Here is a 17,327-nt window from a genome sequence, read left to right on the forward strand (position 1 = left end):
GCTGGAGAGACAAAAGAGAGGATAAGAAGAATCATGCAAAGAGATTTAGAAAAAGTGAAGCAGCAGCTGTGATGCAACATCACCTGTAGTGCTTAAAATATCATTATGTAATTATAGTTGCATCCGTTTATTGCTTTTTTTAAAGATAATATCATGTGTATTATCTTTAACAATTCTCTCTAACTCCTGGTCAGGCAGGAGGCACAAATTTATATGTCTGCCTGTAATTGATTTTTAGATACATTGGCACACTAATTTTAACTAAGCTTTGGAAAAACAACCGAATCTAGAGCAGCAGGGTGGAGGGTGGCAATTTCATCTTTTAAATAGGAGGATAATAAAACCTGCAGGTTTATTAGGTAAATAAAGCTTCATGTTCTTCAGAACACTTCTTGAATACTGTTGCGTATACCCATCTCTGCCTTAGGGTGGCCCAAGCTTGTGCTGTACTGTATTCCTGCCTAGGGCAGCGGGCATGACTAGGGATCGTTGCCCACCTTGCTTCTTCCCCCTCTGGGTGAGTCAGGTGCCTGCTGCCTGCCAGCTGAGATCTCCAGCCCAGCAATAGAGGCTGGAGCACCGTGACAAGTATGAGTGCAATACGAGTGTGAAAATAGCCGTTACTCTCTGTTGTAATGAAACCCGATGTTTTATGCACAGCAAGCACTTCTGTGGAAGAGAGGCAGGTACGCTTCTTGGTCATCTCAGAATGACATACTGACAATACTGGTTTTCATCCTAGCTGGATGCCTGCAGAGTGGGCACAGCACTGTGGAATCCTACAGTATTTTTTAAAGTTCAATGTAAACGAAGACCTTTTTTACTTGGACCAGATGCCGTTATTTCAATGTGCCAAATGTATTTCTAAGACAATCCATCTTTTGGAAGGTATTTTGGTAAATTGATCCCTGCTCTTTCTCTGTCACCAGGATCGCTTTATTGGGGTTGCACTTGGAATCACCACAGGGTGGTGGTGGGGAGCGTAAACAAAATATAAACATTGTAGAATGAGTCTGTGTTTGTATTACCTTCCCCTACAAAAGGAATGGTGGATATATAGTTTGTTTAGTGGGAAGGGCCTTCAAGTATTTCTACAGGCTGAATAGATAAACTGGTTAACATGGTCTGTGTGGGGCTTAAAACTGGCTGCTTAACTTCTAGTTTCTTTAGTAGCGTAAAATTGCATTTAACCCCCTTCTTCCAAGGATTTCAAAGCAAGTGAATGTTTGCAGTGTCCTTGTGAAGCAGGTAAATACTGTCAATTTGCAGGTGGGAAAACTGAAGTATCAAGAGTTTCATGATTTGAGTTCACAAGCAGATGGTGGCAGAGCCAGGATCCATTAAGTCCCAGCTCTCTGTATGATCCTCCAATTACTAAAGAGTTACTTTCTTTTTGTTTTCACTTTACTTCATTTAAATTGCTGTCAAAATCTTCTAGGTTTGAGAAACCTCCCTAGACCTCTCTTGGTGGCTGGTCCTTCAAGTTCTGGAAGCACTGATGCGGATGGTGGACTCTTTGCAGTTCCTACAACTCTCCCACCCAACAGCCGCCATGGGAAACTGTTCTTGCCTAGCAAAGAAGCAGAACTGACCTTCCGGCAGCACTTAGATACAATCAGTGTAAGTGAGATGACTGACTGAATGAAAAAAGTAGCATATTGTGCCTGAACCAGCTTCTAGTCGGTATTACAGGGGTTTTTTTGGTTCATCAGCAAGTATGGGCTTCCCTATGAAGCAGTGCTTCTAGTGATGCTCAAGCATAACATTTTATTAGCTGAGATTAGTCAGATTTTGACTATGTAACTCTGCTTTGAAGTGACATCACCTCTTCAGGCCTGAATCTGAATGCCATCACACAGCCTGATGAAACTGGTTCACTCTCTAATTAAGTTGCTCCAGCAAATATATTTGCCAGGTTTAGCAAAACTGATATCCTTCTTATCGTGCAGCTACTTTTAATACCTCATTGCTGTATTAAATTCAAATACTCGTTTTATTTTTATATATACAATCTCACTAACAACTTCTGGCAAGCTGCAGTAGCTAAGTAGTGAAATGGCTTTTTTGGGAGAAAGCTTTATCTCCGTAAAACAAGAAGAAAAAAAACCATGCCTGGTGGAAAATTTTCCTACTCTAGCAGAAAGATTATTCTACTGTCTGAAACAAAACGCAGTATTTTAATAAATAGTTATAACTTTACTGAAAAACAGAGTCTGGGGGGTATAATTTATTCTGTGTCTGCATGCTTAAAATACTTTCTAATGCATTTCCTGCTCTTGTCCAGATGCAGTCGGACTTCTTCTTGCCAAAGCCGAGGAAGTTACGGAACAGGCACTTGCGGAAGCCATTAGTAGTACAGGTCAGACCAATTTGCAAAGTGTGAAATGCCTGTTTTGCTTCCTGAGTAGATATCAGTAAGGCTATACTGATTTGCACCTAACTGAAAAAACCCTGAACTTCCCTCGTACATCCGCTGGAAGAGTGAAGCTGAACATATGAAGGAACAAGCATTTTAGTCTATATTGTAGCCAGCCATGTTACATTCCCTATGTGAGGAATGTCAGCAACAGTAGTAGTCCAGTGCATGAGGTAGTTTGGAAAAAATAAAAAAGGCCCTCATCTGAAAGCAGGTTCTGCTGTTTGGGCCTGCTGGTACTGATGCACAGGCAGTGTGTTCACGTGGTATCCTGGTCTGTCATTGTTAGAGCTGTCAGTGCTAATGCAACAAGATCCCCCTTTAGGTATTTTTTCCTGCTTCCTACGCACTAATGGCTGTTAAACTGGGGTGGGTATAAACCTCTGTAGTGAAATAAAACATAACACTATTTAAAAGAACAATGATTTCTGGAACAAATGGGTCTTGCAAAGAGATGTATGGAAGAGGTAGCCTGTTGTCATGGAACTTTGGTGGTAGGCAGGCGTTAACCTCCCTTAGACTACTCTGATAACCCAGCAAAAAGGCACGTGCCACTGTGAAACTGCAGGTGGGGAACATACAAGAAATCTAAAACCAAAATAATGGAAACTTGTTTAGGGAAAACAAAGTTACCGAGTGTCAATATACCCTTTTGTCTCTTCTGCTCTGTATAAGAGTAGGAGACCTAGAAATCACATACATGCTGTTTTCTGGTACTGAGATTTTCTGGTCTATGCAATTCCATTTGTTTTAAGAGCTCCCAAGTACATACAGCTGCCTCATGAATTCACACTTGATTAATTGTAATGGAAGATCAGTTTGCACACAGGCTAGATCCCATCCTTAAGATCACTGCTGTAACTCTGTGGGAGATTTGAAAATTACCACAAGTATAATCAGAAAGGAATATAGTTCTAATTAGCATTTCTCTGAGAATTGTCCATGTGGAAATTTTCTCTTAGAGTAGTTTACAGAGAAAACACATGATTCCTGTCTGTAGCTTCTTTCTCAAGATTACACAGACCTTATTGCTGTGTCTGTTGCATGATAGTCACGCCGTGTAAATACTCTGCTTATTCTGGAAGGTATCATGAACTTCTGTGCCTTAAAAGATGAGCTTTACCCTCTGTTCTGTGTTTAAATATGTTCTGGTTTATTGTTGTTTCTCCCACATAGAGAACACTGCTCCCGAGGCCATCTGGAAACCCATCCCAGCATGTCTGTTCCTTTTCTATCTTATCCAACTCATCCATTACAGGTGAGTCTGCATGTCTTCTATCCCTTTTATGCTGCCATGAGATGGACTAGAAAGTGTCTCTTAAAACTGCATAAAGGAATAATTTCTAAAAAGAGGAAAACATCCTTTCAAAACCACAGAGTCCTTTACTAGTTGCTTGAGTCACTTCCTACAGGATGATGTGATTGTTCTCCATCATTGTTAAGCAAGTCATGATTATGATAGAAATTTTTTTCTTCCGTTTCCCAGTATTGAAAGCAGGGAAGAGTAAGGAGTTCTCTACAGGGAGACAAAATTTTGGAATAAATTACTTAGATAAGAATTTTTGTTCTGTAGGGTGTAATAATTTGTCTAGATTTTTTTAATGGACTTTTCCTAGTACTGTTTAAATCTCATACACTATAATCAATGTACTGCCCATTTGCCCTTTTCTGCTAATACACTCTTGAGTACAATGGTAGCACAGGTGATCCCCCATCTCGGCTTAAATCTCAAAATCAACATGAGACAGCTTCAATAACACAGCAACACTTGCTGTTGCATTTTTGTGATAAGGCACTGGTTAGCTTGCATTGGTATTTCAAGTCTGTTTCCACTCCGCTACTCGTCTCCACTACTTGCATTTCCGGAGCTCGCTACTGCTTGGAATTTGTTTGCTTCCACTGAACTGTGTTGTGCTCTGCTTTAAAGATGTTAGATTTCTTTTGCTTGAGAGGTATTTAATCCTTCACCCTAGGGAGAGGTTCGTTTCGGCCAATCCAGTCCTCGCTGACTAAAGCTGCTGTTTCTCGTCCGATTGTGCCCAAAGTTCTTCCAACACAGGCTACCAACCATCTGTCCAGTAAGTCACTTCTTAAACAGAATGAGTGTCACGGTCTGTTGTGATCTGTATGATGTTACGTTGTTGGTTTCTATTTCCTAGGTAAAATCATTAGTGCCTTTGGAAGTTAAAGAAAACAGCTGTGTTAATGACAACTTTACTTTCTATGACTTTGTGTGGCTGCAGAAAGGGAGCAGTCAGTGGTGGGACAGCCTTGAACTAGGTTCCTTCACTGTGTCTGACCTGCAGGCAAAGCAAGGGGTTAGAATTTGTGATGGTTTGTTGTCAGACCACTTTGAAAAGGGGTTGTGACATATTTGAAAGAAACTTGCAAACAGCTTATCTACTAACATGGGATTATGAATTCTACAAGAAAACAACATGCTGGTGTACTCCAAGCAAATACTGTCTTGCAACAAAAGAATGGGTCCCTTAATTAGAATGATTAGTGAGGTGAAAGCAATACCTGCCTCTGTTTTACTTAGAGGATTCTCTGTGATGGGAAGACAGTCAGATGTTTTAAGTGGATTTGAAAAGATCTGGGTGAGGTTGACCCTGCAACAACATAAGAATTTTTTATATTGAATCTAAATGGCTGCTAGAGGCAAGATAACAAAATAAGGCTATGTTGTTTTTATAGCTCCTCTAGTAAACCGTATGAAATTTCTAGAAATTGCATAACCAAGTACTTAACCATTTGCAGGACAAAAAAGAAAAAAAAATAGAGGGAAAGGGCGGGGGGAGGGCTGGGATGTTCCTCTAAACTGTTTTGATATACCTGATAACATGTTGGAACAGGGCAGAAAAATTAAACATTTTAGCTGAAAGAAATGTTATACTTTGAAGAGGAACAACTGATACAGCTGATCAGATAATTACCATTTTTGCTTTTTGCATGTGTTTAAGTTTTGACTCTGGGCAACTTTTAAAAAATCACCTTTTAGATGAGTCACAACAAAGTAATTGCCTGAAGAAAAGGCTTGCAATGTGTTTTTTGCTTTTTTGTTTCACAAAAGGTGCTATCGACTTGGCAGCTAAAAGTGCTGGTATTATCCCTGGTAGCCCTGTGCCTGTCCTGGATGCAGATGGTTTGTCGGGTGTATCTCCACTGTCACCAGATGGAGTGACCACGGTGGTAACAGGGCAGGAGTCAACAGTAGTGCATCAGAATGGAGGCTCCATCACCACTGTAGAGGTCAGTCTCTTGAGCATGCTTTTTAAAGTAGTTCAGTGTCTCGCTCTTTCATTGTGTAAAAAAGCTGTATTATTAATGACTGCTTCAGCGAGCTTTCTCCTGGAGCTTGCTGTTAAACACTTTTATCATGGCAAACCCAATCTATGTTGTATAGTGCGTATTTCAGGGTTGAGGGATCAGATCATCATCACATTGAACAGATTTCCATCCTATAGAACAGCTTTCAGCTGTGAGACTGTTGAAGTTGGCCATCCAGAAATCTGGGCTTGAAAAGAAACAGTAGCATTTCAACAGACAGTAATTCAGGAGGGAATTTGGGGCAAAACATGGACTTTTAGGGATGTATTTGGAATGGAAGCTGTGATTTCTCCTTGCAGTTTCTTTCATTGAGACCCAAGATACATGTTGGTCCGTGTCATTTTCTCAGGGAGTTGATGGACGATTTTGAAAGGCACGATATGTAAAAAGAGTATGCATAAACGGTGATAGGCACTTGTCTCTTACCTCCCCAGCTATATTTGCAGCATTTTGTGTAAATGTTTGTCACTCACATGATTTCTGTTGTGCTTCTAGGGCTCGGGCCCTGGGTGTCGGGTTCCATTCATCAGCCTACCAACACGGCATGAGCAGGAGGCAGTTCCTGATGGCTTCCAGGTAGAGTATGTGTTGAAAGAACAGTTGTATGAAATAGGTAATGTTCTGAAAACACCACTGGTATTACTAGTTAAAACCCCTTGTTCCCAGGTAATTGTACGCCATTGGTACTGTTTTGTGAGAATTGAAATCTCTAGCATCTGAAGAAATTTAAAGAAAGGGATTTAGGAAAGCTGCTTGAAGTTATGTGGGTACCATTCTCTAAAAAAGCAAAGCGAAGCTGACAGTCTCTGACCTCTGAAGGACAAACAGGTTTTACGTATTTCTTGATACAGTGGAGGAGTTTATAATTGCTGTGCTATATCGTACGTGTGTATTTTAGACTTCATAAAGAAAGATTTCAGCAATTGGCAGTCCCGCTGCTTGTATGTTGCTAAAGAAGGAATATTAAGACTAAAAGCGTGATTGTAATGCCAGCATCCTCTTCAGAGAATCACTTTTCTTTATGCTGGATCCAATAAGACATAGATACTTAAAAAGTAACTGTGGCAGCACCTAAGTTGTAAGTGTCATCATCCTACCCCAACTTCCTTCTCCAGTGGGATCCAGGACCTTGCGTTAGATACTCAAGCCTCAGAATACAGGCTTTTCTTTTTTCCAGTGGAGGCACTTTCCACCCTTCTGTGACAGGTACATGTGAAAAAGGTCAAATTAATTTGATTGGAGAGCATAAAGGAGGAGAAGAATTTTTTTTTTTTTTTTAATAGCACAGATGTTAGGACATGGACCTACTAGGCATTCGTTTGTGGTAACGGGGCCTTAGGTTCTGGTTCTTGCTCTCAGGACAGCTTTGTATATACTACATCAGAAAAAAACCACAAACAGTTCTATGATGAGGTATTAATAATGAGACTCCTCAAAAAAGATCAGTTGAGTTTTGGGAAGTCTGGCTGTAAAGAGGAGTGAGTTAGCAGTTTAAAATATTTATATACCCTTCAAGCAGTTACAGGTTTTTTGCCTATACAAAGGCAAATTAATACTTAATTCTTAAGAACTGTCTTGTAGGTTCATCAAAATCATGTTAATTTTATTATTATGCTTGTTTCTGTTACGTAGGCTGTATTAAATATTCTTTGGAATGTTACAGACCCGTATTTTTTCAGATGATTTGGCAGGATATGGGCTGAAGCATATTTGTTTATGCTTACAGATAGTTTTTGTGGAAAAAAAAACCAAACAAATTTATTATATAAATAATATATTCCTAAAATTTTAGGAATATTAGCTGCTGGATTATTAGTCGTCTTTTTTTTTTTCCTTAAAGTCTGATCTTAATCTGATGCTTAGGAGCTAAGCTGTTGCTTTTCAGACGGATTTCCAAGTCCTTCATAAATTTATGAACAATTAACTCTGTTTCTTGTAACAGGGCGCATCAGTCCTTTCTCTGTCAGAACTGTCCAAGACTCCCCTCCAAAATGGTCTTTCCACCCCTCCGCTTCCCTCATCAGAGGCTTCCAGTACCCGGCTCTCTCCTCCCAATGTTTCTGCTCTCTTGGATATTTCGCTGCCTGGACCACCTGAAGATGTGCTTTCTCAAGGGGAACCTGCCACTCAAATCAGTGATTCTATCATTGAAATAGCTATCAGCTCTGGTCAATACAGTAAGTCTGAGCTTGGCTAAAGTCTTCCCATTAACTTAAAAAAAAATCCCTGTCATCTTACATGTCAGCAGAAACTTTTCCAGGAAGCAGTTCTTGGGTTTTTTGGGTTTTTTTTAATATCTGTTGGAAATAAAATTATGTGCCTAGCCTTTATTTTCTAGCATATATAGGTGGTTTTTTGTTGGTTGTTGGGTTTTTTTCCCCTTTCTAAACATAAATTGGTGTAGTGTCCTGTAGCTTTACCGCATTGACTGAATCAGTGATTCCTGACATTGGCTTACAGGTGAAGGTGTTTCTCTCTCTCCTGCAAAGCTGAACGGCAGTGACAGCTCCAAAAGTCTTCCATCCCCATCCAGTAGTCCTCAACAGAACTGGATTGCCTCTCCCAGCCATGATCCCCAGTGGTACCCCAATGACTCCACAGACTCGTCTCTCAGCAGCTTGTTTTGTAAGTGTCAGTATGCAGAGAACTGCAACAAAAAAGCTCTTCCCTTTCAAAAAAAAAAAAAAAAAAAAAGCACTGTTTATTACAAGTGAATCCTTTGGAAAATCATAAACCCAGTAGGACATTTGTCGAATTCTTCCCTTACTTCTTGCTTTCATTTCAACAGTGCTGCCTTCAGACCGTTTTCCTTCTCTTTACAAGTCTGTTCCTGAAAAGATCCTATTGCTAGATTGGGGCCCTTACCTTGGGACAAATAATTCCTTGGCAGTTCTTTGTAGTCTGTTTGGAGCCTGACTCATCAGATAGGTTGAGACATTTTGGCTGCTCTGCCAAAATGAAAAGATGCCCTTGGCTCTGCTGTTGGAAAAATAGACTCCGTTCTGTGCTTGGTGAGCATAATCCCAAAGACGTGAGATCACTGGGTTTGTTTGGGCTTTGGTTGGTGGTTTTTTTTAATTAGTATTTAATGGGGCCAGTGTAATGAGTCTCTGTACTGTTAGCAGCGTGCTGATGGTGTTCACGCTGGTAAGACATAATTTTTAAGCGATAAATAGATATCTGTCCTCCATTTTCAATTTCCTTGTCCTTCTCTTTATCCTCCCAATTGCAAACATTCAGTGCAGTGACTTACTGATGTGCCTGTTCTTTATAGCAAGTTTCATCTCCCCTGAGAAGGGACGAAAAATGTTGCCAACTCCTGTTGGGACTGCCAGTGGCACCTCCTTACTGGGACCCAGCCTTCTGGATGGAAACTCACGGGACTCTTTTGTGTCACGGTCTCTGGCAGATGTAGCAGAGGTATGTCATCAAATTACATCCAGCTGTCTGCTTCCTTTTTTAGAGCAGTGTTATTGTATATTGTCCGTCATACCTTCCTGAGATACTTAAGGCAAAGATGCTTTGACATCTGCACTTTAGCTTAGTAAAACAGGGTTACAGTCTTAACAGAAAGATGTAAAATGACTTGAGGGTATACTGCACCAGAGCTGGTGCAGGAAGCTGTTGGGAGCACCTTCGACCCAGGTTCTTTTTGCTGGGGGAGGTCGTGTTTACCTTGTTGGACATATCTTTGTTTCGACAGAGTTGTAATCCTTCTGTTTTGTGTGTCCTGCTTTGTAGAGCAGGAATTGAAAATACCAAAGATGAGAGAAAGGTTAATACTGATGCAGCTACAGTACAGTCGGAGGACTGGTAGAAAAAATACATAGGTCCAGAAGGAAGAAGCAGGAAATGGCTAATACTGAGTTACCTGAGAGAACGGCAGGTCCTTATGCTGCTGAGTTATTTTCTCTGTTGGTAGAATTATCCTTCTGTTTTGAAACCTTTTGGAGGGGTAGAGTGAAGACTAGCATTTACTAAGGCTTTGACACGCTTGAGGACAGAGCTCCCTTTCAGAGGGACAGAGACAGACTGGAGGAATGAGCTGCCAGGAAAATTACGGAATTCAGCAAGGACAAATGCAAAGTCCTGCCCGTGGGAAGGAATAACCCCGACAGCACTATAGGCTGGAGACTGACTGTTTAGGACGCAGCTCTGCTGAGAAGTACCTGGGCATCTTGACAGACGGCAAGCTGAACATGAGCCAGGATGTTCTGTGGCAGCTAAGACGACCAACAGTGTCGCGGGCTGTTTCAGCAGGAGAATACCTAGTAGGCTGAACAACGTGGCGATTATCCCACTCTACTCAACAGCTGTGAGACCACGTCTAGAATATTGTGACCAGTTTTGAGCACCCAATACAGGAAAGGCATAGATAAACTGGAGCAAGTTCAGCAGAGGGCCACCAAGATGATTAGGGGGCTGAAGCACCCGTCTGTGAGGAAAGGCTGATGGTACTGGGCTTGGTCAACCTGGAGGAGGCGTCGGGGCAGGAGGGACCTAACTGCCTGCCAGTACTTGCAGGGTGGTCATCACAAAGATGTAGCCAGGCCCTTCACAGAGTGGTGATGCATGGTGGGAGGAATCAGAGCAAAAGCTGAACTGAGAAAGGTTCTGACTACATATAAAGAAAAACTTTTTCACCCTGAGGACAGTCAGGCAGGGGAACAGGTTGCCTAGAGACGTTGTGCAGCGTCTGTCTTCAGAGCTTTTTACGACTAACATGGATAAAGCCCTGAGTAAGCTGGTCCGTCCTCCTAGGTGAACCTGCTTTGAGCAGGAGGTTGAACTAGAGACCTCTTCAGCTCCCTTCCAATCTTAATTGTCCTACAGTTTACAGTCGTTGACTCAGTGTAACATCATGTACATTGTAACTTTGTGGGGGCTTGCCCTGATGGAAGGAAAACGTCATTCCTCCGTTGCCCTTTGGATTTGAGTAAGGAGGTTCTGTACAGACCTTGTAACCAGAAGCTGCAGCAAGCTCGTGCTGTTTTAATGTGCCCTTGGCAGCTTCAGACTCCACACACAGCTCCACTTCCTGGCAGAAATAAGATTCTGCTTACTAGGTGGTGAGAATCTGTCAAGGCGTGTGTTAATTAAAGGATTATATCCTAATTTATTTGTGTGGATTTGAAGTGACGTTGCAGCCCTTGATCTTACAAACTGCCTTCAGAAGAAAATGGGATATGGCACCATTTTAGGCACGCCACATGAAATTCCACCTGAACACAAGAAAACTTTTTTAATGTGAGGGTGGTCAAACACTGAAACAAGTTGACCAGAGAGGTTGTGGAATCTCCATTCGTGGAGATAACTCAACACCTGGCTGGACAAGGTCCAGGGCAACCTGTCCTAGCTGACCCTACTTGAGCAGGCTGGTTGGACAAAAGGATCTCAAGGTGTCCCTTCCAACCTCAACAGTTCTGTGGTTCTGTGAAATTTCCACTGACATGTAGTTCTTCTCTTCTCTCTTCTCTTTTCTAGGTGGTGGATTCCCAGCTGGCTTGCATGATGAATGAGAACAGCATAGATTACATATCTCGTTTTAATGACCTTGCCCAGGAACTGTCAATACCTGAGCCAACCCGCAGGGAAATTCTGTTTGATGGAGGAGGAGGTGGTCCCCCAATTGGGGATCTCTCACAGTGAGTGTATGAGACCAGCAGGCTGGTGTAGACTGTTCAGCTAAAGTTGGAGCTTGCAGCGCTGGATCATGGCAAGGGCAGGTTGCAGAGAAGCAGCTGAGGCTCAGTTGTCCCTGTCTTGTGCGCTTCTTTCTAAAAGATAAGCATTGTCTTCAAAGGTCTGAAGAAGTACTTGTAAGTCCTGGAATGTGCAATATACTTGGAACAACGAAACATGGCGTAGTATTACAGGAAATGGTGTGTCCCCTGCATCAGCGATGTAAGATGGCAGGTTTATGGGACAGTCCTGGACTTGTACTTTGGAATGGCCTAAGCAAGAAGCTTAAGCAGGGAAGGGTATTGCCAGAAGCTCCCCTACGCGAATTATTTTTTGCGTAGTAATCAAAATGCCATGATTTGGGATCCACATTGAAGTTTTGGAGGATGAAGGGTGGGGGTGGGTATGGGAACCATTTTGCATCTTGACATGTCCTAGTTGGCACTCTTTTTATCAACCAGTCAAACTGAAGTTTCTTGCACTCTCTTCAAAGGCGCTGCAACTCTACGATGCTTCGTTTTTATAGACCATTCTGTTTCTTTGGCTATGTTTTGTTGTTTGACCATTCCAGCAGGGGCACGTACCTGTTTTCTTGTTTTGTAGGGGAGCTCTGATTCACCCTACTCCCAGTATTGCATGGATCCTTGGGGAGTTTCCTCTATTTTTAAACCCCATCACGTGTCACAGTCATCATCATCCTGACTGCACTCATATTCTCCACCTTTGAGATTCTTCATCGCATTGCACAGTTCACCCCATGAGTGGGAGAGTGCTTTGTTTGCTTTCCCTGAAGAACGGTTGCTTTTTAAGTCAGGAGACACTGCAAAAGAGCTTACTGGAGTCATTATGAAAGCTTTGTCATAATTAGTCTTGGCTTTGCTGGAAACCTGTATATATTGCCATCTTTCTTCACAAAAACTGAGGATTTACCTGGGAGAGGAAATAGGAAAGAATATTGTCATGTATAGAAACAAATAATATGTGAATGCTAAAGTTGTTAAGATCTGTTTTGTGTCATGAAGAGGAGAGGTGTCAAGCCCTAGCTTAAGCCCTTAGTCCTTCCTTATTTCCTCCTTGTTCTGTGAATTCCAGGTGCTCTGTAGTACCTCAGGGCATCATTTTTCATTATAGTCACTCCCAGGCACTAGTGGATCTGGTACTCCATCTACTAAATCCCTATGCATTTAATGTTAGTGTTCCAATATTTGAAAGACCCAGATCCTGATACCAGCGGGTTCAAAGGAATAGAAAGTTACTTTCTCTACAGCTGGTTGTCCGTCGATTCTACCTTTATAACTCAGGAGACTTTTCCTATTTCCTTTCCTGCTGGTCACGAGGGAGAATACCTTTATTGTGCCCCTTTTTTTTAAGCACTTGTCTGCTTCTCCAGTAAGAGGATGTCCCTTGGCCGTTTTAAGTAGCTCTGAACTTATCCAAGGGACTAGTCCTATATAAACCTCAACTTTATATTATTAATAAATAAACAAAACTTCTCCATCTCTTAGGCTATTATCAGGGGTTCATTTTCCCAACTTGCACTATACTTGGTGGATGTAGTTCTACCTGCCTTTAGCTACTTTTACAAGGCATTTGACTGGGAGTTTCTTCTTGTAACCTTGCTCACGATGCACTGATTGGATTTGCTGTTTTCCCAGTCACTTTACCCTGCTTTCTGCAGATTTTTTTTTTAACCGCTATGTAGTTTGCCTTATGCTTTCTGTCATTAAGAGGAAAATGTAACACGTTTTCTGATGCACCTTTTGTGTGGCCCAGAGCAACCTTCCTGATTTCACTCAAAAAGTAGTGAGATTTGGATGACATTCCAAGACCCCACGTATCAGGTTGCTACATTCTCCTCCAACGTAGGAACCATACGGATGTGTAAAAACAGCGTTAGTACAATTAGATGTTCCCAACAGGGAGGCAAACCTGTATTACTAGCAAGAAAACAATCATGACTAGAAGAATGGAGAATTTAATACCTGTGGGCTAACTTTGTATTCTGACTGCATGTCATGTGGGATATTAAGTCCTTCTGTCATTATTCCTCTTTCATTATTCTTACAGAGCCTTGTTTGACAATTCTGATGCAATTATCAGGAAATCATGTAAACCTAGAATACAAAAAGTTGAAGGCTGTCAGAAACATGAAGCTGAGGAGTGTATCGTTCTCAGCATTCATCCTTGGTATGGAGAGGATACCCATTAATCTCAAGAGTCATTCCCTCTAAAACTTTTACGTTTCACTTAGAGTTGAGCTGTATTTTGGTTCGGCCTTTCCCAGCTTGTTTCCTCTTGGTTTTGGCTTCTTAACGTTAGTAATGCTGATTATCCTATATGCTGTACCTCCAAAAATCCTTCGGACTTGCAGGACAAAAGTAGAGGGCTCCTACTGTACCTGTGGATTATGGGACATGCAGGAGGAGATGTTGATACATTCTAATCAAGTACTGTATTAAAAAAAAAAATCTGAACTCTCATTCTTAAACTTCTGAATATTGAAAGACCAGCCTGATGGTCTACAGTGTATTTACGTAGCTTGACAAGCATTTCCTCTGTATCGATGCTGGTAGCGGAGTGGATGTGACGCTGGTTTTGACTCTTGGGTTGCCTAGAATAAGTGCCAGTGTTGCTGCGCCTATATGGCAGAGCACTTCATCGATGAAGATCTGTGAAGACTTTCTGCCGCCTGATACGGGGAGCTGTCAAGCTGCCCTTTCTCAGCCCATTCAGTTGCCATAGGGGAATAATAGAATTGCAGAATGAAGTCAGCACAGTGGCTATTTTTAACGATGCCATGAGATCAGAAAACGTTAATATCCTGAACCTTTGCAAGTAGACTTGGACTGCCAAGTCATAACAAAAGTGGAAATGACAGAGGTCAGTTCAGCACTCAGAATTTTGTGGTTAGAAATGTGTTTGGCATCAGCCTCTTAAAAGTTGTTATTATGAAACAGAATTTGGTTTCAGAAATGTCATGCTTTGCAAACTGCAGTTTAATAATAAAGCCCTTTCAGGACAAGTAAGTCTTATCAGGGAAAAACGTGAAAATAACGTAGATCATTGCGGTAATTTTGAATTGATGCAGAATTTGTTATCCTTATTATGTGAAAGGTCACTTAAACCCACCTCTGATTCCACCAGTTCTAGATTTCAGGTGGATGTGCTTTACAATACTAATCATCATCAGTTTGTGCCTAAGACTGCTAAGTGAAAAATCGGGGTGGGGTGGGTGGGTGTAGGAGGTGGGTGGGGGTATGTATATACACACACACACTATATGTATATATGTACACACACACGTATATATGTATGCTTGTGTGTGTGTGTGTATATATATATTTTTTGTAGAACACAAAACTCTTTCAATTTTAATTATTTCAGCTTCCCCAACAGAAGTAACAAAATCCGTATGTGTAACAATGTCAGCCTATCCTAAGCAAACATTCCAGCAAGTTATACTGAAATGCACGCAGGATTGTTTTTGAGGTAAACAGGACTTCGTTAGCTTAATAGCTTCTTGGGGCACTGTAAGGTGGTTGGAGAGGACAAATGGACACTAACAACCTCCAGTTCTAGTATTAATTGCTCTAGGCTTTCCCCGTGTTGGATTAGTGACTATATATAATAAGGAAGTTCTGAGTAGCTCAGCAAGGTGAATGGCAGAAAATTCAGTCTTTGTTGCCATCATAGTCTGGGTGAAAAGCAGTACTGCATCCTAAGAGTTCGATCTACCCATGTGTGCGCTAACTGGGTTTTCTGCTGGGTGTTGCATCCTGATTACCCACACAATTCATTTATCCTTTATCACTAAATCTACTAAGCATAGGAATACTAATTGGTTTTAATATGGCATTGTTAAGCCTTTTCTTGACACCCCTCTTTGTATTTCTAAATGGAATTAAATGGCTTGGATCAAATCTAATCTATAAAGACATCTCATTTACTGACTCCGCAGATCCCAGAGTGGAAATTACGTTGCATTTTGTTTTTTACACTCAGACTTTGGATGCATTTATAAGGAAAGTACTGCACTTTTTTTTAACCTTTTCAAACCTTTGAATCTCTTAATTTCACAGCAAGTTGTAAATGTTAACTAAGTGAAACCTTGGCAAGCACTACGGCAATAAGTTATCATTAATTACTGAAACATGGTAACTGCTTTAGAGCTTATGGTTCTGGCAGCAAAATTTAATGCTGTTTCTTTTAATAATAGTTAAGCCATATCATCTAAGGTTTCTGGCTTGTTTGAGATGTGAATTTGTTTTATAGATTATAAATATACCTATATAGTGTATGTATAAAGCAGAATGCCTGTCCTTACTGATTATTTTTTGTACCATATTGTAAATTATATTATTTATTCTTTACCAATTTTGGAAAAAGGTGTTTTGGTTATTTAATATAATATACAAAAGCTGTTAAACTTCCTCTGTTTAAATTTCCAATTCAACTTGTAAAGCTGTTTTTATTCTTGTGCATAAATACATACTAATACTTGGTCTAACTTATGTCCAGTGTGTTACTTGCCCTTCACGCCCTATCAGATTTTTCCATTAACCTTTATTTACATAACAGTGGCCCCTGGGGGGGTGTCTAAAAATTTGTCCGTAAGGCCAAGCCTTCCGAGGTGAAATTCTAGTTTCAGTGAAATCACTGGCATAACTTCCACTGACATCTCCCATCCCAGAATTTTCATGGTTTTCACCACAGTGAGAGGTTTTGGTTGGGTTTGTTTTTGCTTTGCAGCTTCCATTCCCAGTAGCGTCCGCTAATTGTGCGCGTCAGAAATGGGTCAAACCAGAGGGCTGTCTGTCCTGAACGTCCTCTCTTTGTCCATGGTCACCTGTAACAAGGGGAAGAAAGGAAAAAAACCAACCAACCAACCAACAAAAAAAACTACCAAGCAAAAGGGTACAATAAAAAGGGTATCGTATATCTTGGTTTGGGTTTTTTTTCCCCCTAGGTTGTTTTTTTTCCTTCACAGCTTCAGATAAGCAGGAACTTAGATGTAGAGGTGGTATTCAGGCCATCATGTTTTATATAGCCACTACCAGAAAAACTTTTTCACCTTGAGGACAGTCAGGCAGGGGAACAGGTTGCCCAGAGAGGTTGTGCAGTGTCTCTCTTCAGAGCTTTCCAAGACAAAACTGAATAAAGCCCAGAGGATGCTGGTCTGATCTAGCTCACCCTGCTTTGAGCAGGAGGTTAGACTCTAGTCCTGAGGTTCCTTTCAAGCTGAATTATCCTGTGATCTTTGTCATGAACTAATTCCTTTTGGTACACATTTAGGATTTTGGTCTCTGCAATATGCAATGGCAGCGTTAGTTTAATTACGCGTTGAGAAAGTGCAAGAGTGTTCTTAAAACTAGATGATAAGAAATGAGGAACGTTTTAAAAAGCTCAACACAAACCCGCGTAGTAATATTCTTTGATGCTTCCTTTCCATCCAAAGAGTGAGGACTTATCTCTACCACTTGTGTACTGAGAAAACTGGACTGCGTGACCAAGTTTGAGCTCTTTCCGTGCAGCTTCTCAGCTCTACCATGCTGTGACAAAGGCTCACAGCTAAGAGAGACCTTCACTTCTTTCCCACCTTATGTCAAAGCTGGTACTGAATCCTACCACTTTCTTTTCTCACAGACTATCTAATTTTGCCCTTAATGACCAAAACTTAACACTGTCAAAACAGAAGGAATGAGTCGGAAGTAACAAATGATTAGTAAAGTAAGAAATGGAGCAAAGCAAGATGTTGCAGTTAGAGTGCACATTTTTGGTGTGGTGGTGTTTTGTTTGAGGTTTTTTTTAATCCTTCAAGACAAAAGCAGCAGTACGGCTGCTTCCAAATTTACTTCTTGGCATATGGAAAGCTGTGGAGCCATTAAGTAAAATCTCCAGC

At 41.1% G+C, this 17,327-nt stretch overlaps 1 protein-coding gene across 3 annotated transcripts in view; it reads left to right on the plus strand.

The window, feature by feature from the left end:
- Positions 1 to 13,292, plus strand: part of CRAMP1 (cramped chromatin regulator 1) — a 50,222-nt gene extending 36,930 nt beyond the window's left edge. For all 3 annotated transcript variants that reach the window (XM_076350743.1, XM_076350744.1, XM_076350742.1), the window contains exons 12-21: positions 1,439 to 1,620; positions 2,285 to 2,359; positions 3,593 to 3,674; positions 4,390 to 4,494; positions 5,490 to 5,668; positions 6,242 to 6,322; positions 7,689 to 7,923; positions 8,207 to 8,371; positions 9,021 to 9,166; positions 11,231 to 13,292. In XM_076350743.1, coding sequence (XP_076206858.1) covers positions 1,439 to 1,620; positions 2,285 to 2,359; positions 3,593 to 3,674; positions 4,390 to 4,494; positions 5,490 to 5,668; positions 6,242 to 6,322; positions 7,689 to 7,923; positions 8,207 to 8,371; positions 9,021 to 9,166; positions 11,231 to 11,395 — 1,415 coding nt within the window. In that variant the 3' untranslated portion in view covers positions 11,396 to 13,292. The remainder of the gene's footprint in view (positions 1 to 1,438; positions 1,621 to 2,284; positions 2,360 to 3,592; positions 3,675 to 4,389; positions 4,495 to 5,489; positions 5,669 to 6,241; positions 6,323 to 7,688; positions 7,924 to 8,206; positions 8,372 to 9,020; positions 9,167 to 11,230) is intronic.
- The last annotated feature ends 4,035 nt before the right edge of the window (positions 13,293 to 17,327 follow it).

This window comes from Aptenodytes patagonicus, chromosome 13 (assembly GCF_965638725.1).
Source record: "Aptenodytes patagonicus chromosome 13, bAptPat1.pri.cur, whole genome shotgun sequence".
NCBI lineage: Eukaryota > Metazoa > Chordata > Aves > Sphenisciformes > Spheniscidae > Aptenodytes > Aptenodytes patagonicus.